A 22,970-nucleotide genomic window follows, 5' to 3' on the forward strand; every position below is an offset into this window, starting at 1 on the left:
GTGATCTTGCTTTTTTGTCGTGGTTTTTTTTTTTTCTCTCTTTTAAACAAGAGTCATCGTTTTAAGTAAAGATTGACTCTGTTTCCCGTTGTCATTTCCTTGTTTCTGTTCCACTCTTTAAAAACAGGGTAACCACTGTAGATCAGGCATGAAAGCACAGACCTTCTGCTCACCCCATCGTGTCTCTCTGCAAGCATGAAGACAGCGTTTCTGCCCTGGGCATCTGCAGCGCTCTTCCTGCTGGCCGTCGTGAGCATTTCAGGGCACTCGGCACCGGGTAAGTGATGCTTGCAGATGTAGGGACTTGTGTGCATAAAATGTCCTTTATTTTTTCCTTCCTTCCTTCTTTCCTTCCTTCCTTCCTTCATCTTCGTGTGTTTCTCTTTTTTCTCTTTTGCAACTGTAGTTATTTTTTGTTTCCTTTTGGTTGTTGTTGTTGTTGTTGTTTTTTTGTAACAGTAACAAGGAGCGCACACAGATTCCCGAGTCTCTGCAAACCCGAGTTTGCCTCTTTGCAGAAGGCTCGTGATGGATTGCGTTTGAATGCGTTCTGTTCGAATGCACAAAAAATAAATAAGTAAATAAAAGAGCTCAATGTCTGCTGCGTTGAGATTCTGGGTGGCTTCCCCGTCCTTTCCACCTTCCAAGAGCTCGAAGGCGTTTTGTTTAAGTGAATATGGATCTGTTGGTGATGAGCTCGTGTTACCTCCGGGAAAGGTGAGGGCGTCCCTCCACCCGCGCCATGGGCTTCAGAGCCGTCCATCTGTGGGGTCATCCTTGAAACCCATGGTGGTGCCTCCTGAGAGGGATCTCAGCTCTCACCTCGCTGTGTGGTCTCGGGGCCTGTTCCTGGGCTTTTTTCCAAACACGACCGCCCGGCTGCGTGCTCCTGGGATATGTTTGCTAACACGGTGCTAGCTGGCGAGAGAAGGCAGATGGGACGGTGGGAGAGATCCAGCTGCAGTGGGCATGGTGGGGCACGTCTTGCGCCCGACACGAGGTGCGATTGGATTTTCTGGCGTGGGGGTGGCTCAGACGGGAGCAGGGGATGGCAGTTTAGGGACCTGTAGTCTGTGAAGTGTCTCCTTGCATCACTGCATGTTCATCCTAGTGTTTCTGAGCTGGCTTCTTGCCTCCTGGGTTTGCAAGGCTCCGTAGACACCCCACCCCACCCCCCATTGACCATAGTGTCGTGATGGCACATTGGGGTTCCAGCGGACACCGCAAAGGCGTCCGAGGGAGCCTGCGTGGGGGCCTCCCCAGGCTGGGGCTGCATTGGCTCTAACCCGATTCCCAAACTCTGTGCCACACCCATTGGTCCATTGTCACATGCTCAGATCAGACCCTCCACGCGCCAGACATCGAAGCAGACCCATGACACCTTGCACCGGCATTTTACCTCCCGTGGACCCGCAACGGCTCCCAGGTGGCTTCCGGACATCGGGGTCGCCCTCCCTGACACCCCAGACTCGGACTTACATTCAGAAAAGGACAGTGTAGGCCAGTTCTGGGTTCTGACCTGCGAGCAGGTGCGTGTAAGCACCGTCCGTAGACAGAGGTGCCCAACACACTCCCAGACCCTTTCTCGTCACTTTTATTTTATTTCACTTTATTTATTTTTTTATCTATTTAAATTCGATTAGCCAACGTACAGCTTTCTAGTAACTTTTTAGAAAACACCGGAGCTTGTTTGGTTTGTGAACAGTGTTTGTGGTTTGCTTGCTTTTCTTTTCAATCGAGTTGCCTTCCCCCCGCCCGAGTCATTATAGGGCATAAAAGCCTTGGAAACTGAGTAGAGGAAACCGGGTCCCACAGGGGCACAGCCTTAGGAAAGCTCCCCCCACTGGTCCTGTGCCCCCCCCGGGCGTCCCCATCGAACCCACTGGGACGTCCCGTTCCCATGGGTCATAGCCGCCCATGGCAGGAGTCGGGATCCCACAGACGTGGAGGGAGGCTGCTCTGAAGCTGAACGTTTGAGACATATAGACTCACTGTGGCTTTGAGATCGCATTTCTATCAGAGGCAGATTTAGCTTTCCGACCGGGTGTCAGGAGGATGCACGTTAGCCCAGAAGGCGCCCATGAACTCACAGAGGGCCCGTGCAGATTTGGGAACGGTGAGGTGTCTGCAGTTAAGTACAGGTGCTCACCCCACATGCAGCAGAGCCTCGGGCGTGGGTTAGGGTGGGAGGCGTGAGAGGAGTGGAAGGCGAGCGCTGTCTGACCATTTCTGGTGCCCCTGATGGTGTTGCTGGGGGGCACGTCTCCAGGTCTGGGGGTCCGGGGTTGTCTGGACGGTGCAGTGTGAGTAGACAAGGAACCGCCTTGCAGGTGGGCAACGTCGAGGTGGGACACAGACTGGGCATCGGGCTGCCTCTGCACCAGGGAAGTGGGGGGAGCCTGGCTCTCATCCCCTCTCCGTGCTGCTGATGCGGCATGAGCCTTGCGGGGAGTCCCGAGGTCAAGTCTTCCCATGAATACAAGGGGGCCGAGACACTTCAGATACGGCTATTAACACACATCTACCTGCCTTTTCACACCAAGCATGGTGTATTTTAAGAGCATAGATGCTTACAATTACTGTCCTTATATCCATGTATGCAATGTGCCCTCCCGTTGTGGGTTCAGCTGGGACCCCTCCAATCTTCAAGTCCTAACCCCCGGAACCTCCCCACGGGACCTTATTTGGAAATGGGGTCTTGGTGGATGTAGGGGCAGCCAGCTGTTAGCAGCGTCCCCGTCACGGGCGGGAGAGATCTATAAGCGGGGAGATGTGCATGCATAATGCAGACCTGTGTGCCCGGGTCACAGCCAGTGTGGACGACCAGAGGAACAAGGGGAGCCCGAGGCGGGTCGGGTGGATGGGAAGGACGTGGCCGACAGGCATGAGCTGGATTCCCCAGGGGGTCCAGGTGGGGATGGGCCTGGAGGATGGCACCCCCATGTAGCTGGCTTTGCATTTGACTTGACTAACTGTCGCCAGCAGGTCAGCTGCACCGTAAATGAAGAAGGAGGGAGGGAGAAAGAGAGAGAAAGAGAGTCCAAAGCAAACAATTAATAATGCTCACCTTACCAGAATTACTGCAGAGTTTAACCGGACGTCACTCTGATATCACGGAGACCCGGCCGGCACCGGGCAGGGCTGGGCGGTGCTGTGTTTTCGGCCAACCTCCTTCCAGCCGACGAACCCCCGGGGGGCACGGACGTGGGGCTTCCCATCCTTTCAAGGACCTGCCTGTATTTGGGGATCTTACTTCGCCGCTTCTCGAGCTCTGTGTCCTCGCATTTAGGACAGATAGGAACGATTCAGACTCTCCCACCTGACTAATGCCGTGGGTCCCTGTCGTCTTTGTACTTGTCTTTGTGTTTGCTACCTCGAGGCAGGAAGCAACCCCCAGGGAAAGGGGACGTGACTGAGGATTTTACAGGACGTTGTCTAGCTTGGGCATTCCGTGGCTTCCCTCCCAACACAATCCACTGCTTTGATCGGGCCTCGCATACTAACCCCAGAAATACCCAACACTATTTAGGCGCAGAGTCCCTTGGTGACAGCCAAACACCCCCTAGCAAATTCGTGTGGTTCACGAATCATCTTTTCTGTCTCTCTCTCTCTGTATAGTTAGCTGAGACCCGGATACTACACCTGGGAGGGAGATTGTCAGTGTTTCAGCGATGCACCTGCAGGAGGCAGACCCACCATTTGCAAATGCACTGGGCTCCAGATCTCCTGCAGCTCTGGGAAGGTTATGGGATCAGAGGCAACTTTGCGAAAGATCTGTTGGGTCCTTGACATGGGGGAGCTGTTGGCAATAGCAGGTTCCAATTGCCAGACCTTTGTGTGTGGGGGGGACCCTGCTCATCAGTGTTGGTGGAAAAGGTCTCCATCAAGGGAAAAATCCACGGGAGCTGGGGTGGGGCGACATGTTTTTTTGTTGTTGTTTTTTTTGTTTTTTGTTTTGTAAGCAGCTCTTCTAGGATATAATTTGTCCATTTAAAGCGTACAATTCAACGCTTTTTAGTAGATTCATAGATATATGCAATGAGTTTTAGAACATTTCCATCATCCCAAAAGGAAACTCTATACCCGTGAATCCATCCCTCCCCCATCCCGATCCCATTCCCAGCCCCCTGACAACCGCTAACCTGCTTTCTGTGTCCGTGGATTTCCCTCTTCCGGACATTCCATATCCATGGTGTCATCACAATATGGGACCATTTTTTTCTGTGGCGTCTGTCACTCAGCCGCGTGTTTTCATACTTCAGCTGTGTTCTAGGGCAAGTGGATTCTTTATTCCTTCTGATGGCTGAATGATACCCCGTCCTATGGATGGACCACAGTGTGTTTGTCCAAACACACGACTTTTATAATTTGCCCCAGGGGCGCTTGGGTGGCTCATCCCGTTGAGTATCCCACTCTCCGTGACCACTCAGGTCGTGATCTCAGGGTTGTGAGATCGAGCCCCGGGTCGGGCTTTGTGCCCGGCGCAGAGTCTTCTTGAAGACTCTCTCTCCTTCTGCTCCTCCTCTGTGCATGCTCACGCTCTCACTCTTCAAAATAAATAAATACATCTTAAAAAAAAAAAAAGGAAGAAAGAATTTTGCCCAGCGAGCCCCAGACTGGAATGCCTGTGTGATCGGCATCAACACAAAGCAGTGAAATTCATTTGAACCATCCCTTGGGGCAGATGTTCCCAAGTCTAGAGCATAAGCAATGACTTTAAGAAGTATGGTAAAATTATGTGGTTTGATATAATTTTTTACAAAATTATGTTGCTTATTCTTTTTAAAAAAGTCATGGTAAACTATATATAGAATGTTCCCTCTTAATCTTTCTTAAATGTACAGGTCAGTGACATTAACTACATTCACAGTGTTGTGTAACCAACTCCACCACGCATTTCTAGAACTTTCTCATCTTCCAAAACTGAAACTCTGTCCCCATGAAACACTGACTCCCATGCCCTCCCCATCCCTTGGCTCCACCATCTAGTGCATGTGGGGCTCTCCACAAAAGTGGGGATTTTGAAAAGAAGTGAACTATTGATGAAGTCTGGCAATCAGTGTCCTAAGGCTCTTTCTCTTCCTCCTTCTCTTTCCGTACAGACAGCTTCTATTACTAGGACTTCCTTTGTTACAGGTTCTCTGGTACAATTTGCAGTTTTAAACCTTTGCCTCTCAATACAACCAAATAAATTCATCATATCTAGTAAAATCGACATGTGCTTTCAAGCAACAGCTGTAGGAAAAAAGCACAGTTCTGGTGTCCCCGTGTTCCTTTTTGTTGAGGAGCGTATATTCAAAGATGGGGGCCCTGAGATCCCACGAGTAAGATGCCATCACTCAGTGGAAATGGTGCCACCAGCATTGCTAATAACGGATAGACCCGTGGCCCAGGAGCGTGGCTAGTTCCTAGAGAGATGGGGGTGCTCCTGACTCTGCTGTGGAAATTTAACAAGAAACAAAATTGCTTGCCAACCCAGAAGCCTCATCCACAAAGGTGGCAGAGAGAGAAAAACCACTTTATTATTAAATAAGCATTTAACCAGAATGCAATACGCATCACACAAAATGCGCTAAAGAGATCTACAAAGACAAGGGATCTGCAAACACAGAAACTCTTTTTTAGAGCTCGTAGGCACCACCCATGACGCACATATTCTGCGGATAAACAGTAACTAGTCTTTGAGTGGGAGACCCCTCAGCACCCTTTGTCACACAAAGTTCTCCCTAATTTCACCTGTAATTGGAGGGACCGTCTGTTAGCTAATTGGTTTTATTGAATGGAAAAATAAACTCCTATCTTTACAATAAGATGTCTGTTATAACTTGGAGCCAGACTTACCATCACACAGAAATTGGGAGATGGAGCATCACATTCCTTGGTATTTGCATTTCAAAGAGTTGGTTTTTCAGGCCCTTGAGAAAGATATCCCTGAGTCCTAAATCTGGCAACAAGTGTATTAACTTTTAAAAAGATTTGCATGTATGTCAAAGAGATGGTGGGGCTCCTGGATGGCTCAGTTGGTTAAGCAACTGCCTTTGGCTCAGGTCATGATCCTGGAGTCCCAGGATCAAGTCCCATATCGGGCTCCCTGCTCAGCAGGGAGTCTGCTTCTCCCTCTGACCCTCCTCCCTCTCATGCTCTCTCTCTATCTCATTCTCTCTCAAATAAATAAATAAAATCTTTGAAAAAAAAAAGATGGAGAAAGATCTTATAAGTTTCCTAAAGTAAATTCTCCAAGAAAGGGAGGGGAAGCATGTCTTCCTTTTTAATTTTATTTTATTTTATTTATTTATTTTTTTAAGATTTACTTATTTATTTTAGAGAGAGAGAGCACGAGCTGGAGGGGCAGAGGGGGAGGGAGAGAGAATCTCAGGCAGACTCCATGCTGAGGTGTAGAGCTTGACATGGGGCTCCATCGCATGACCCTGAGATCATGACCTGAGTCAAAATCAAGAGTCAGACACTTAACCGAGCGCACCACCTAGGCGCCCCTTATTTTATTCTTTAAAAAGATTATTTATTTTTTTAAGTAATCTGAAGACCCAGGGTGGGGTCGAACTCCCAACCCCAAGATCAAGAGTCGCACGTCCTACCGACCGAGTCAGCCAGGCGCCCCTTTTATTTTTAACAGGAAGAATTAAGTCTTTTATTTGTTTTATTTTTTAAAAAGATTATTTATTTATTTATTTGAAAAAGAGAAGGGGAGAGAGAGAGAGAGCACGTGTGAGGGGGGGAGGGGCAGAGGGAGAAGCAGACTCCCCGCTGAGCAGGGAGCCCGACACAGGTTTCAATCCCAAGACCCTGAGATCACGACCTGTGCCGAAGGCAAATGCTTAACCTACTAAGCCACCTAGGTGCCCCAAATGTTTTATTTTTAAACTTGATTTGCCCGCCCCGCATCGGGCTCCCTGCTCCGCGGGAAGCCTGCTTCTCCCTCTCCCACTCCCCCTGCTTGTATTCCCTCTCTCGCTGTGTCTCTCTCTGTCAAATAAATAAATAAAATCTTTAAAAAAAAAAAAAATAAAAAAAAAAAAATAAACTTGATTTGCCCTTACAAGGTACAGGGCAGAGCAGGGGTGAGGACCAAATGTGGAAGCAAAAGTTCCCTTTCTATTTTGCAAACCACACCCAAGCCCTTACAAATGGATTAACATCTTAGACCTGCTTTCATGCCCGACTGAAGAATCCACTTCAAGAGTGACACGGTGCTACATGAAAACGTTTTGTAGGATCAGCGGGATGCCTTCCATGCTTTCCTCCTCCTCCTCAGAGAAGTCTTGCCCACGCCCCAGGGGTGAAAACCCCAGTCACGTCCCTCACCTAGACTCGCCAGGGATGTCTGAATCCATTCTGGGCAGTTAGTAAAGAAGCACCAGAGACACGGTGACTTCCCTTTCTCTCCCCTTTTCAAGTCTGACCAAGCTGCGTCCTGTCCCTGCAGCTGACTCATCATGTGGGGGAGATAGTGAACCACAAGAACATTTCTTCTTTCCTGCAGGTGCCCTGGGGCATCTGGCTTTATCCATTAGGTATTTTCCACAGACAGAGGTCCAAAGATCTGTCATAATGTTTGCCGAGGACAGGGGTGTACACTCCCCTCCCTTTCAGAGGCTGGAAGGCGTTCACCATAAGAGATGGACACAAGCTCTGCTTCTGAAGGTCAGGGATTTCCAGAAGCTAGGATGTCCTTCCTGACGTCTCTTCTCTCTATTTCTGGAACCAGTGGATCAAGGTTGAGATCATCTATTTTGTGATCAGTTACGTCAAGAACAATGGTCAGCATAGAACAGAAGTATTCTGTACACCTCGGGCATTAGAAAGTCTCCCTTAAAAACTCAAAGAACACTTACATCCTTCATTCTACCTTTGATTTTCAGAAGTTGGGATAGACCCAGAGTCTCATAATGTTGGTTTTTTTTTAAGATTTTATTTATTTATTTGAGATTGAGAGTGAGGAGAGGAGCAGAGGGAGAGGAAGAAGGAGACTCCATGCTGAGCACAGAGCCTGACACAGGGCTCGATCTCACCACCCCAAGATCACAACCTGAGCCAAAACCAAGAGCTGGTTGCTCAACTGACAGAGCCATCCAGGCGCCCTACCAGAGTCCCATAATGGGATTTTTCACAGAGAGTTCAACTTCTTTATTTGCTGCCAATTCAGCACATCTTTCCTGAACATTTTCTATGTGTTGAGCACAGGGCTGGGCATGGTAGGTGACATGGGAGTGTCAACCAGATTGGAAAAAGGATATGAGACTAAACATGGTTGAGAACAGCACCGAGAGGACTCGTTGGGGTCTCAACGAATTGCAGTCAGATTGCCAAAATACAGGAAACTGAGAGACAAAATATACAGATGGACAATGGCCAAACAATCTAGGAAAACAGAACTCTGATTCACAGCCTATGGTAACATGCCCAGGAAACCTGCCCCTCGAGTTAATATCTGACAATTTCCCTAATTTTTATCCCAGCTTCCAACTTTGAACCAACCACAAAAAAACAATTTTGCTCGTCTAACCAATCCCATCAGACACCCTGCTTCCAGTAAACCACCCGAAGCTCCCCCTGTGCCAACGGCCTCCATCAGGACAAACTTGAGCCTCCACACCCCACCCAAGCCCCCACCCGGCTATGAGGCTCTCCCGCTCCTCTGTCGGCCTTTGGTGTCCGCCAAGTGCAAGTGATGGTGCTCAACTCCCTGGTACAGCAAGCTTTGAATAGATGTCTTCTGCTTGTTTTCATTTGGGTGGCCATTGTTCATTTCCACAGTGTAGACAGTCATTGGCCAATTGCATGAGAATATTGGTTGGAGATCTTGAGAAACCACATAAGGGAAATACAAGATTGGGTTTGGATTCCTGAGAGGCCATTATGGGAGAGCATGGTTAATTCTAAACCTTGAAGTGGGATGTGACCCCATGAATGTTCAGCAGGCCAAGCCATCCAGCCCAGAGACCTCACAGGGGATGCTGAGCAAACAGAGCTAGGGCTAGAACCTGTATTTGCCTCCTGCTTGATGGGTAGGGGAAATGAATGCAGCACTGAATGTGAAGTGTGAGTTCCTGGCCCGGGGATTTGCAGAGCCTCCTTCTCAGCATTTGTGGACATATATATGTTCACCTTCCTCTCACCCACAACCTGCTAGGTGCTAGAAATATGTCCATTGATCCATCCATCCATCCATCCATCCATCCATTATCTATCTACCTACCTACCTATCCATGCATCCATCATCTATTATCTATCTATCTATCTATCTATTACCTATCTATCATCTATTATCTCTCTCTCTCTCTCATCTATCTACCTATTCTGATACTTCCACTTCTAACTCAACACCACTGAGTTCATTCTAGTCTTCCATATTCCCAAAATTGTTACCCCCTTCTCTGACAGTTAGAAACTTGCCTCTTGTTACCCACAGTATCACAGCATATTTGCTCAATCCTAGAATACACCCATTAACTACTTTCACAATGACTAACCCAGACATCTGTGAAAATCAAAAAAGTACCCAAGCTTAAGCCACTTGAAAAGCAAAGACCAAAGGAGTCATTTGTCTGTGAGCTTTTTCTCAAACTGTCATGTGTGGTGTTCTGAATAAGACAATGAGTTTGGTGGATGGCGGACAGTGTCTAATGCCCCCCATGTGTGCCCACAAAGATGATGTCATCAGACACACTGTCGATACTCAATAGCTGCTCTTCATACTAATTAATGGTCATTATCTCTTGCAAACGTAAGAAGAAAAGCAGCTGTAATCTTGCTGCTGACTTATGCCTCTGTCCTGAGCAACCTTTATATATCCTGGGGCTCTTACTGACATAATTAATGTCTGGCTTGTTGGTGAAAATCTTGATTTTCTCTGTCCCTTTAAAGCATTCTATTATTCTTGTGACAGAAGTGCTGATGTCCTTTGACAAATTTCCAACTGCTTTCAGCTTTGTCTCAAAAAATCCTCTATTTGTCTCTTTTTACCCAGAAGGAGCATTGCGGCTTCAGATTATCAACTTTAATTTTGAAGCTGTGCAGGTTACATGGAATGCAAGCAAATTCTCTGGGACAAATTTGACTTTCCTCTACAAGTAAGTGCCCTCAGGAAGGGAACACCATGCCCTGGGCTCAAATATTTCTTCCTCTGAGACACTGGCAATTGGGAGGTCCAGGTAGTGAAAGTGTGAAGAATCAGAACGTGCAAGTGTGAATGTGTGTGTTCTGTTTAGGCCTGAGCCCTCGCCACAACCACAACCACAGATCCCCAAACCTCCTAACCAACTGATGATTGAGTCACACTCAAAACCACCTAGATTCTTACCAAGACATCCACAGGTGTTTGTTCATCCGGGACCATTTGCAATGTCTTAACAGATACCTTTAACTGGAGCCCTGTTCCCTTGAAACATGCTATTGCAGCCATGGCAAAAGTTAACCTTCTGAGACTTTTTATGCCACCTTACCCGTAACCACCTTCCAAAAATATTTCTCTCTATCACGGGCTTTTTTTGTCTTACACACTCAAGGACATGAGTATTAATGTGGGAGGAAAGGATTCTCCAATTAATTTAGTCTCTATTCTGTGAATGGGAGATGTGTGATGTGAGATTGATTCTTTGCAGTTTGATAGCATACGAGACAAATGGAAAGGTGTACACAAGAGGGACATTTTAAGGTGAATTGGCCAGGAAAATAAGCCTAAAATAAAAGTGCTGGATTTTCTAGGTGGTCACACAGGTAAGTCACTTGAGCATCAGTTTCTTCATTATAAAGGACGTAATTCTGGATCAAGTCACTGCTTGGATTTGAGGACTTAAGGACAGAGCTTAAACTGGTCTCAACTGAGCACCATGTTTTTTCTTAATATTGTAGGAAGCCCCAGAGAGATCGCCAAACTTGGTACATCCTAATTAAAGTGCCCCCTCAAATCAGCGGCATGGTTACTCTGCAAGTCAAACTGTACTTGTATTAGTTTTCTGGGGTGGCCATAACAAAGTACCACAAACTGAGCAGCTTAGAACAACAGAAATTCATCCTCCCCTAGTTCTAGATACCAGAAGTCTGAGATCCATGGGGGGCAGGGCTGCTGAGATCCAGGCAGGGCAGCGTTGCTGAGGTCCAGGCAGGGCAGGATTGTGCTCCTTCCAAAGGCTCGAGGGGAAGGTTCTTCCTACCTCTTCCAGCTTCTGGGCTCCAGGCATCCCTGGACTTGTGGCTGTGTCCCTGCTGTCTCTACCTCCATCTTCCCATGGCTTCTCCTCTGTGCCTGTGTCTTGTCTTGTGTCTCTTATAGGGATGCTATCATTGGATTTAGGACCCACTATAATGCAAGATGATCTTATCTTGATATCTTTCTTTTAATCTGTCAAAACTGTATTTCCAAATAAGGTCCCATTCACAGATTCCAGTGATTAATACATGAACATGCCTTTTGGAAAACCACAATTCAACCCACTACAGGGGACATTCAAGGAGCTTAACCTTTTGAAAGAAGGGATACTTTTCTGTTTGGACAGTTCTTGCTGTACTTGTAAGAAAGGGTCCTTGAAACAAGTGAAGGGGATCCAGTCTGAGTCTGTGGCAGAGATGTGGAGCAAAGGGAGTGGCCAGTAGATTTGTGAAGATGTTATTTTCAGAGACTCTCTATGGCTGAATGGTTCTCTTGTTTAACCACAGATTAAGCAGTGATAAGACCAGTAGCCAATGCTCCAACTATATTCTTCAACAAAGTCACACTGCTGGATGCCTCCTGGAGGCAAAAAAAGATGAAATTCTGTGCTTTTCCATCAAGAATGAAACACATCTCCTTCTCACCAAATGCCAATGGATCAGCGCTTACTGTAAGTACCAAAAATGAACTCATTGCCAAGTGCGTCTTTCCTACTCCTACTTAGAAAAGACTGGTCTTCTAGAAACTCCATTTTGATACACACACTGGGCAAAGATGTGGCATGGCACTCTGCCTTCCAATAGAGAGAGAGAGAGAAGCACTCTCTCACTCTCAATACGGCCCCATTGGTTTTTCTTAGATGTATTCAGTGTTGGCTGTCTATCTGGGATTACAAAACAGTGTACAAATGAAATGACCACAAACCAGATGGTTTGAAACAACATAAATTAGTCATCTCCCAGCTCTGGAGACCAGAGTCTGAGATCCAGGTGGGGCAGGGCTGCTGAGATCCAGACGGGGCAGGGCCGTGCTCCCTCCAGAGTTCCAGGGGAGGTCCTTCCTGCCTCTTCCAGCTTCTGGAGCTCCAGGCATCCTTGGGCTTGTGGCCATGTCCCTCTTGTCTCTGCATCCATCTTCACGTGGCCTCTTCCCTGTGTCTGTGTCTCTCCTCTTCTGTCTAAGGACACTTGTTCTTGGATTTAGGGCAACCCTAATCCAGGATGACCTCATTCTATTTTGATTATATCTGCAAAGACCTTATTTCCTGATAAGGCCACATTCACAGTACCAGAAGTGAGAACTTGAACATACTTGTTGGTATGTAACTCACAAAAGTGTTCATTTTCTAGAAAGGAGTCCCATATGACATTTTCCATGTTCTGTCTTCATTTTAGTTTGCTGGGGCTACTGCAATGAATTACTACAAAATGCGTGGCTTAAAACAAGATAAATTTGTCTTCCCACAGCTAAGAAGACCCCAGGCATCTGAAATCAAGGTGTGGGCAGGGCTGGTTCCTTCTGGAAGCTCTGGGGGATAATCTGTTCCATGCCTCTCTCTTCACTTCTGGTGACTGCTGGCAACTCTTGGTGTTCCTTAGCTTGTAGACCCATCAGCCCTATCTATACTTCTATCTTCACATGTCCTTCTCCGTCTCTGTGTCTGTGTTTCCTTTTATGAGGACACCAATTATATAGGATCAGAACACACCCTACTCCGGTAAAACCCATCTTTTCTTTAATAATTATACCCTTAATGATCCAAAATGCAGTTATATTCTGAGATATGGGGGCTAGGACTTCAACATTCATCCCATAGGGGTGGGGGTGCACTATTCATCCCATAACAGATACATAGGAATTTTTCACACAATTTCAAAGAGTTCATTCCATGACACACATACAGGTCCTTGGAGTTCTGGTTAAAACCTCTCTTATAGATGTGACAAGGACAAATAACCCCCCAACCCCAATCTAATAAAGTATTAAAGGAAGGATTCATGCAGGCAGAAGAACACGAGTCTAAGCAAACTTACCACTATACTTTTAGAGATGTGGGATCTTTATCTTTCTAGAGGTGATGATCATTTTGTTGCCTCTCCTTCTTAGTGAAACCCAGCTCCCCGAAAGACTTGAACTTCCAGTGGCATCAGGAAGCCATTACGGTGACCTGTTCTGATCTGCCCTACAAGCGTCTCCTCTATGAAATCCAGTACAAGAGTATGTTCGACACTGAGTGGCAAGTGAGTGGGGTGGCATCTTCTCAGGACAAGTATGAGTGAGAATCCCCAAGTGGTAACTGAAAGAAACATAGGGAGACACAGAGACAGATGCTGGTATTTATTTTAAGGGATTGCTTATGGGATTATAGGGACAGGCAGGTCTCAGGCCAGCAGGCTGGAAACCCAGACAGGTTTCCATTATGGTCTTGAGACTTCTCTGGGAAACTTCAGTCTGTCCTTTCAAGGCCTTTGCATTGAATAAAGCTCACTAACCCACGTTATAGAGTGACCTAAAGTTGGCTGATTAAAAACATTAATCATTTCTAGAAAATACCTTTACAGTAACACCTAGGCTGGCACATGATTTAAAAACTGGGCACCACCCCTGGCCAAGTTGACAAATAAAATTCACCATCATCACACCCTGCACCATCCATCCGTCTTTGTATGCCTTTTGAACACATGAGAACCCTTTCTGGTTCTGAGTATATGGGCACAATCTATGGAATAAATTAAAATTATGTGAATATCAATGACCCAGGGACTCACAGTTGTCTCCCAATAATCAAATGACCACCATATAAACAAGGGACTAACTTCCTTGCAAAAGCAGAACTGGAACCAATGGGCAAAATCTGCAGAGAGCAGACGGAATCACTGGAATCATGTACAGTGAGGTGCCCATTCCTGGAGGTGCCCAAAGTCTGAAGTTGGCAGGAAGGGGCTCTCCTAAAGATTAGAGTCTAGCACGGCAAAAGTGGTTAAGCTACCTGGACTATGAGCTCCCTGACAATCCCAGGAGCCAATGATTCCACAATTCTGCAAGTACACCTGTGTCCATCAAGCTCTTCAGACTTGGATAATGAAATCAACCAGAAGCACCATATCTCAGCACCATCCAGGGAGTAGGGGGGAGCTAAGGCAGGGTGAGTAACTGATAACTGAACATCTCAGCCCAGGACAGTCAATATCTGCCATGTTTACAGGTGTTGGGAGGGGCTTCCTTCAACATTCATTCAAGATATACTTATTGAGTATCTACTATGTCCCAAGCACTGAGGACATAATAATAACACCTAGCTAGGGCGACTTGGGTTGGAAGTGATAACACATGAAAAGCATTAAGTAAGTTCATTCTTACTATGGGTAGTCTTACTACTCTCACCACTAGGCTCACAGCTACTACTCACTTACTACCCTTACTCATTATTATTATGGTCACTGGTGTCTGCACCAGGTACATCTGCGGAGACATCAAGGAGATCTGTCATCAGATGGTAATCCCTTCTCTCATGAAGTGTACATTCTGTAGGAGGAGACAAACCCTACGTGGATGCATTGCCCGTGTAACACACCCCAAAATCTGGAAATGGCGCAATAAAGATAAAAATGAGAATACCATTGTAAGGCAGTTGTATGTAACTGAAGCAGGAGGGGACAGGTCAGAAATAGAAAAAAACTGACCTATTGCTGGGTCTAGTAGAATGTAATCACTGAAACGAAATTTGATGAAACTCATCAAAGAAATACAAATTAAAGCAATAGGTGGGTACTTGAGTTCACCTAAAAAGCATGCTAATAATAAAATGTGTTACTGGTCAAGGATGTTGTGCATTAGCAAACTTTAAGAGCTTAGGAGTTGTCCTAGTTCTGGTCTATTCAGTCCCTTTTTAGAAATTGATGCTAAGGAAAGAATTGAAAATGTGGATGAGGTTTTATACACAGAGACATCGATTGAAGCATTATCTAAAATAAATACAAAACATTGAAGGCCACCTGTATGCCATGCACTAGGAAGATAGTCAAATAAATTATTGTACATAGGTATGATAAAATATGTAAGAGTCACCAAAGGCACTTTATTTTTTATTTTTTATTTTTTTTTAAAGATTTTATTTATTTATTTGAGAGAGAGAGAATGAGAGAGAGCACATGAGAGGGGGGAGGGTCAGAGGGAGAAGCAGACTCCCTGCCGAGCAGGGAGCCCGATGCGGGACTCGATCCAGGGACTCCAGGATCATGACCTGAGCCGAAGGCAGTCGTTTAACCAACTGAGCCACCCAGGCGCCCCACCAAAGGCACTTTAATGATAACAGATATTTAGTGATAAAAGCAATGTGTACAGTAAAATATTGTATTATATGACTACTCCTGGAAGGAAAGAAAGAATATCAATTTGTTAATGGTGATTATATCATGGGGCTAGAATAAAGAAGTTTTTATGTTTTTTTTTTTTTTGTCGTGTGTTGATATGTGTGTATGTTTTCTAAAGTTTCCAAAGTAAGCATGAGTGACTTTTGTATTCATACAAAAAATTACTTTTTTTTTAAAGGAGTGCGTTTTCACCAAGTAATTCTTAAAAGCATCTGTGGAGTGTCTGTTATAAAGGATTGTTTGTTCTTGGAGGGGCATCGAGAGATTGTTGCTGCATTTGTTTTTGCTGTTGTTTTTGCTAGGCAGACAGAGGAAGTGGAACGAGAGTGTGAATGCTGAAGAGTAGGAATCTTATGTGACTCCCTGGTACAAAGATAAAGCGTTTAGGTCAAATCACTGATCACCGTGTTTGCTTTTTTTTCTTCAGTCCAAGGAGGGAGAAACCTGTAATGTTACGACAGATGGCTTGGATGCTGAGAAATGTTATTTCTTCCGGGCCAGAGTGAAAACAATGGAGTCCAGCTATGGGCCTGACACATACCCGAGTGACTGGTCAGAGGTGACACACCAGCAGAGGGGGGAGCTGAGAGGTGATGCTTGTTACACGGCAGTGCTACACCTGTGCATGGGCTAGCACCCTGTCTTTTGGGGGAGAGAGGCTTAGGGGCACCTAAAAATGAATGACCTTACCTCCCACTTCAGAGATCAGTTTCAAAGCAATTGTTTCTCTCTCCAGGCTGCCTTCCTCATTGGGCTAATTTTCATTTTTATTTTTATCAACAGCAGCAATAATAATAAGTACTATTTATGAATGTTGTTACAGTGATATAGGCATAGATTATAGATATATAAATAGATGATAGATGACATAGATAAATAGATAATGATAGGTAAATAAATGATAGTTGATAGATTAGAAAAACATAAATGGATGGATAGATACATAGATGATACATAGATAGATAGATATGATAGATAAGTGAATGAATGGATAGATGGCTAGATGATAGAAAGATAGATGGATAGCTAAAATGTTGGCTGGATGAATGGACGGATGGATGAATAGATACATATGGATGGATGGATAGATAGATAGATATAGAATGATGGATGGATGGATAGATAGATAGAAGGATGGATAGATGGATGATGGATGGATGGATGGATAAATGGATAGATGGATGGATAGATGATATGATGGATGGATGTATAGATGTTAGATAGATGGATGGATAGATAGATATGATGGATGGATGGATAGATGTTAGATAGATAGATAGATAGATAGATAGATAGATAGATAGATAGAATGATGGATGGATGGATGGATGGATGGATGAATAAATGGATAGATGGATAGATGGATGGATAGATATGATGGATATATGGATGTATAGATATTAGATAGATGGATGGATAGCTAGATATGATGGATGGATGGATACATGTTAGATAGATAGATAGATGATAGATAGATAGATAGATAGACACACAGAAGACAAATGATAGCCGAAAGCAAGCCTCAGTATCCTCAAACCCCCCTGGCAACTCAGGTACCTGGGAGCGGTGTGTTGGCTCTACCCACCTCCTGCGGTGGCTGCCTGATGTGTGCCTGTCCAGAGACACCGTCTCTCTTTCCAGGATACTTCCCACCGAAATCAAGATTTGCTGATATTGCCATTTATAAAGGAAGAAAATTGGGGAGTTGGACCCTGATTTACTATCATCTTGAAAACTGAAAGCACTCATTCTTTTTTGCTTTAGATTCGTGCCAGGAGAAAAAGCTTTTCCCAAAATTTATTTTAATTTGTGGCACAGTTGCCTTGCTGACCGTGTTCCTTCTTCTTCTGTCTTTATGGAAAGTACAGAGGTAAGGATGACTCTCACCAGTCTTGTCATACACACGGGAGAGAGGGCTTTGGTTGCCATATGTCCACGAAGTGGAAAAGAGAAGGAGAATCATCTGATAGGGTTATTGAGGTGAGCATCAAGTCCCCCACAATGCACACTTCGCCAACAGTGTCTTACAAGAAAATTGAGGAAAATAATGCCAAAAATGCAGAGATACCTGGGGTATTAATTGAGAATATTCTCACAGAGACAGTAGAATATATGAGTGTTAACTCCTACCGGAGGGTTAGCTTGCTTCAAACAGAGACCCTGCTGAGGTGTGTCCACCTACCATGTTAGAGCGACAGGTGCTTAAAACACCTTTCAATTGTCATTGAGACTTATCAAACGGATTTGTTGGGGAAGTGAGAAGAATTGTACCTGGAAGCTCGTCTGCTTTTTAAATCCAGTGACAGATACACCAACACAATATTCTCTGAACCCGCAGACAGCTTCTCAAAAATATCATATTAAATAGTTTTCTTTGCTAACCTTCCCTACAACAACTTAACCACCGCTGTTTCCATCCCTACGTAAACCGACTTGCGTTGCCCAGGCGTCTGGCTGTCAATGATGTGTGAGGGTACTGACGCCCAGGGTAGTGGGCACCATCTTTGTTTCTTAGGATGAGGTTTCCATAGCGACAGCAGGGGTCATGTGTAGAGAAGGATGAAGCACCATCCTGGAGCACTGAGGCTGGGTCTGCGCGAGGGTGAGTTGGACAACTCCACAGGGTCCCCTTGGACCCTGACACAGCACAGAGGTGCTTTGTGTAATTCTTGCAGATTGTCCGTGACTTTTCCAGCCTCATCTCCCCTCTTTTACCAGCTCAAATAGATGCCACCAAAACGGTGTTCTGCTAGGGAGGAGATAAAGCAATCAGATAAGGGTGTCTACCGGTGACAGGCGTGGTGTTTTAAATACAGAGCTGAAATCACCCCCAAGGGAAACTGAGGGGCACGATTCTTGGAAAACACTAACGCTTGCCCTGTCTTCAAGGGAAGCCCCTATTCGCAACGAGAGGTGAAAAGTCAAGTATACTGGGTATCGGTGTCCGAGGGTGGCCATAACAAAGGACCAAAGATGGGGAGGCTCAAGTCACAAGCATTTATTCTCTCCCAGTTCTAGAGGCTGCGAGGCTGAGACCCAGGCGTGGGCAGGGTTGATTTCCCCTGAGGCCTCTCTCCTTGACATGTAGACGCTGTCTTCTCCCCGTGTCCCCTCTCTCTGTGAGCACACGCATCCCTGTAATCGCTCTCTCTTTTCATAAAGACACCAGTCATATCGGATTAGGAGCATAGTAGATTAGAACCTCTTAAGTTCAGTATTTGGGGGCCTGTGAATTAAAGTGACCAAAGACAGATTAACAGGACAAAAGGCATATATTTCTTTATTGTTGTTATAATTTTACGTTCAGGGAGGAGTCCCAGACAGGAAGTGAAAACCCAAAGAGGCCGTTAGTCTGGGGAGCTTTTATGCCACTTTAACGAAGGGTAATGATTGTGGGGAAGTGGCTAGGCAGAGGAAAAGGGGTTCTGAAGCTCTAGGGGGGTAAATTCTGGGAAGGTGACTAGGAAATGTATAGACAAAACTAATAGTAGAGAAAGTTGTCTGTGGAAAGATCTCGGTGATAAAATTTGTTCTCCTCTTCCTGGTAATTGAGAGGGGGCACCTTTAAAATGGAAATTTCCATTGCAAAATGGGAAACTGATGCCTTGTTCTTAGGCAGGTGGGGAAGAACAGAGAGCTCCTTCTCTGTGTCCTCCATCTTAAAAGCCATCAGCCCCAAATAATCAATCGTCCAGGGGGCATATTTTGGGGCAGCGTATCCTGATCACCGCCAGGCCCCTCCCTTAAGACTCATGTAACCTTCATTATTACCACTCGAAAAGCCCAATCTCCAAACACAAATCACAGGGAGGGTTAGGGCTTCAACCTATGAATTTTGTGGGGACACCATTCAGTCCACTGGATTCAGGAAAGGGAAGTAACAGTCCCTGTTACTTACTTACTACAATAGGTATTGTGCAGAAAGATGCTCTGTCCCTGTAATCCCACACTTTCTCAGTGGGACATGTCAGGTGGATGCTGGGAGCAAGGTGCCTGGGGAGTTGAGGGGGGGGAGGGCATGCCTTGAGAATGAAGGAACAGTTCTATCCAGGTGCCACATCCCCGAGGGGCGGACTGTGTCCCCATCCTCGGCCCCTTGCAAGTCCACAGCCTTGCTGCGTGACTCCAGCCTGCCTGACCAGACTCTCCATGTCCATTTCAGAGTTAAGAAGGTCCTAATGCCCATCGTGCCTGATCCCAAATTCACCTTCCCTGGACTCTTTGAATCCCACCAGGGTAACTTCCAGGTAAATGCCATCCTCTTGTGCATGTTCTACAGGATTTCTTTGTCACGCTCTAACACCTCCCTGCTTACTGTGTTTAAAATCAATATGTATTCCAGCTACCTCCTTACGTGCCCGTGAGCCTTTTAGGAACTGAGAGCGGCAGCTTCGTTGTTTTCTCTCAGGGCAGAGAGTGAAGGTCGAGAAAGGGTTTCAAAGGGCGGCTTCTCTTTAAGTCAGCCCCAGAGAGCTGTGCCCTCACGGGATTTTCCAGCCCAATAGCCTTTTCATCTCACCAGGAAGTTGTGTTCTTAATGTGTTCCCCCCTGCAGAGCTGAAAACAGACCAGAAACTTCCGCTTTTAAACAGTTTATAGTCATTATTTCATTCACTTGATAAATGCCTGTGGAGGGCTGCCTATGAGTTGCTGGGAATTGGGGAGAGGGGAGTAGCCCCCACCCCCAGGAGCTCACCAGATGGTGGTGTGGATTTTAGGGGACAATGCATCAGAAGTTTCCTGGTGCTGCCACCAACCAGAGGCTTGAAACAACAGAAATTAATCATCTCCTAGTTCTGGAGACTGGCAGTCTGAGATCCAGGCGGGGCAGGACTGCTGAGATCCAGGTGGGGCAGGACCACTGAGATCCGGGCGGGGCAGGGCTATGCTCCCTCCTGAAGCTCCAGGGGAGGGTCCTTCCTGCCTCTTCCAGCTTCTGGGGCTCTAGGCATCCCTGGGCTGGTGGTCGCGTCCCCGCCCCTTCTCTGTCTGTCTTCACGTGGCTTCTCTATGTGTGTGTCTTCTCTTCTGTCTCTTACAAGGACACCTGTCATTGGATTTAGAGCCAGGATGAGCTCATCTCAGATCCTTCCATCTGCAAAGTTGCTATTTCCAAATAAGTATACATTTATAGGTTCTGGGGGTTAGGATGGACATATCTTTATTTTGGGACGGGTGTGTACCATTCCACCTCCTACAGAGCAAGTTTAATTTCAAAACTACTTAGACATAGAGGAAGGAAGAAAAAAACGGGGGAGATTTTTTTTCCTCTATCCTTTTATGTTCTGTGTTCAGGGCCTGCAAATTAAACAGATGAAAAAGACAGATTAACAGAAGAAAAAAGTTTATTTCCTATGCACATGAGGGTGGAGGAAGATTCGCAGAAAAGAAGTGAAAACCCCAAAGTGGTGGTTAGACCCGGGGGCTCCTGTGCCATTTGAACAAAGCATGATAAAGCTTGGAGAAGTGACAGGGCAGAGGAAAAGGGAGGGTTGGGCCTCTGGGTGGCAGGTGTGATGTGGGAAGGGGACTAGGATGATACCGTAAAGGTTGTCAAGTAAGGTTTGTTATGCAGACTGAAGCCCCCTGGGGTGACCAGGGCTGTCTCTGCAGTTGTAGGGACACCTTAGCAAGTGGAAATCTTTACTAAAGGGAAACTTATGCCCAGGCTTTTGTGCAGAAAGGTGGAAGGCAGAGAGCTCCTCCCACGGTTGTCCTTTTTTAATCACCTTCAGCTCAAAATAATCTTTTGGTCAAAGTGCCTTATGGTGGTGTCCTGATCCTTTTCTAGGAGAAGGGAGAGAGTTAGAACAGAGTTTTCAGGGCAGAAAAAATGAAGAAAGAGATGGGGGAGGCTGGGCAGATGCCAAGGACACTCCCCCTGTTGGCACTGAGTCCCGTAGAGCCCCCCGTCCCAGGTGCATCCCCCCACCAGTGTCGAGGACATCCCCGAGGGGCTTGTTAGAATTGCAGCTTCCGGAGCCCACCTGGACCCGCTGAGTGATCATCCCGCTCACAAGACCCCGGGCGACTTGCAAACACAACCGAGTTTCAGAAGCGCCATGGCAGAAGGCGTGTTCCTTGTCCTAACACGTTTACAGGGCCACAGAGGTTTTGCAAATAGCCTTCGAGGCTGATGATAAAAGGCAGGTCAAAAAAGCACCATGGGGTTAGCTCAGAGGTGTCAGACAAGAACACGAGCGTTTTCCCCTGGGATTGGCGTTCCCACCTGAGGGAGGCTGCCTGGGTCCCAGAGATGCTCGGTCAGGGGGCACCAGCCACGAGGCATTTCCTTGGTTTCAGGATGCAATGTTTCATCCCCGCAGGAGTGGATCAAGGACACCCAGAACGTGGCCCACTTGAATAAGATGGAGGGTGCAGAGCAGGAGTGTGTCCCGGAAGAGACCCTGGTTGTCCACCTGGTCAAGAATGAGGCTGAGACGCCCATCATGACAACCACCCCATTGTGCCCACAGACAGAGGAGGAAGAGGCCTCCGGGGACCCCAGCCAGCTCCCTTGCCGGCCCCTGCAAGGTGGCGAGGTGGTCTGTCTTGGAGGCTTTACGTTTGTGATGAGTGACAACTCATACATCATGTTATGAGGGGATGCAAACTCAAAAGCCAACGTTGGGGTCTATGTTGACGTTATGGGATCAAGGAGGAGCATCTCGGGGACTCAACACCATGGTAAAGGCAACATGAACAATGCCTGTGTCTGGAGGGGCTTGTCACTGAAGACCCCAAACCCGTGCACCCCCTGGGTCAGCTTTCATCCCATGGACATTGCTACTCAAGGGCTCAAAGGCAGATTCACCTTAGATGGGACACAGTGCATTGGAGTGTTTCTTGCTTTCAGCTCACATCTCCTTGTGGCTGATGTTTTCCCATAAATTGTGAGGAAGAAGGACCAGGGTGTCCTGAGACCATCGTCCTCTGTGCACATCACCTGTGCCCCACCCAACATTTCCATTCCCGAGCAGTTTCCCTGCTTTTTTGTACCCAGCAAGCAGAACTTGCTGCTCCTGGGTGGGAAAGGAATCCTGCTTGGTGGATGCCAACCAGCCACCCAGCTTGTGCTCTGAGACAGAAAAACACCCACTTTTCAAGCACAGAGGGGTGGTGGTGGTGGTGGGCGTTTTCTTCAGGAGACTCCGTTTTCTTGGCGTCCACACTCATGGCATTTACTCCAGAGACAGCGAACGTTACAGTGCTATGCACGGTCACTCTAAGCATCTTGCCCTTGAGTGCGGCTCACATTTTATTTTGTGGATGGAAATAAAAGAGACCAAAGAAAGTTGGCTTACGAGTTTTACTAAGAGTTAAGTAGGTTGTTGGTGTTTGTGTAGACAGCGGAGAACACTACCAGTTTTATCCCCTTGGGCTTCAAGTACGGGATGTTCTTAGATTCTTGAGATCGTGGTTCTTCG

General features: G+C 46.5%; 1 protein-coding gene across 1 annotated transcript; it reads left to right on the top strand.

Moving 5' to 3' along the window:
• Positions 1 to 161: 161 nt before the first annotated feature.
• On the top strand, positions 162 to 22,948 carry CRLF2 (cytokine receptor like factor 2). Its single transcript, XM_036119259.2, has 8 exons — positions 162 to 277; positions 9,989 to 10,091; positions 11,677 to 11,840; positions 13,277 to 13,410; positions 15,971 to 16,133; positions 17,308 to 17,413; positions 19,706 to 19,790; positions 21,870 to 22,948. The coding sequence occupies exons 1-8, from the start codon at positions 196 to 198 to the stop codon at positions 22,143 to 22,145; spliced, it is 1,113 nt and encodes a 370-aa protein (XP_035975152.2). The 5' UTR covers positions 162 to 195; the 3' UTR covers positions 22,146 to 22,948.
• Positions 22,949 to 22,970: the final 22 nt, after the last annotated feature.

Source organism: Halichoerus grypus, chromosome X (assembly GCF_964656455.1).
Source record: "Halichoerus grypus chromosome X, mHalGry1.hap1.1, whole genome shotgun sequence".
Lineage (NCBI taxonomy): Eukaryota > Metazoa > Chordata > Mammalia > Carnivora > Phocidae > Halichoerus > Halichoerus grypus.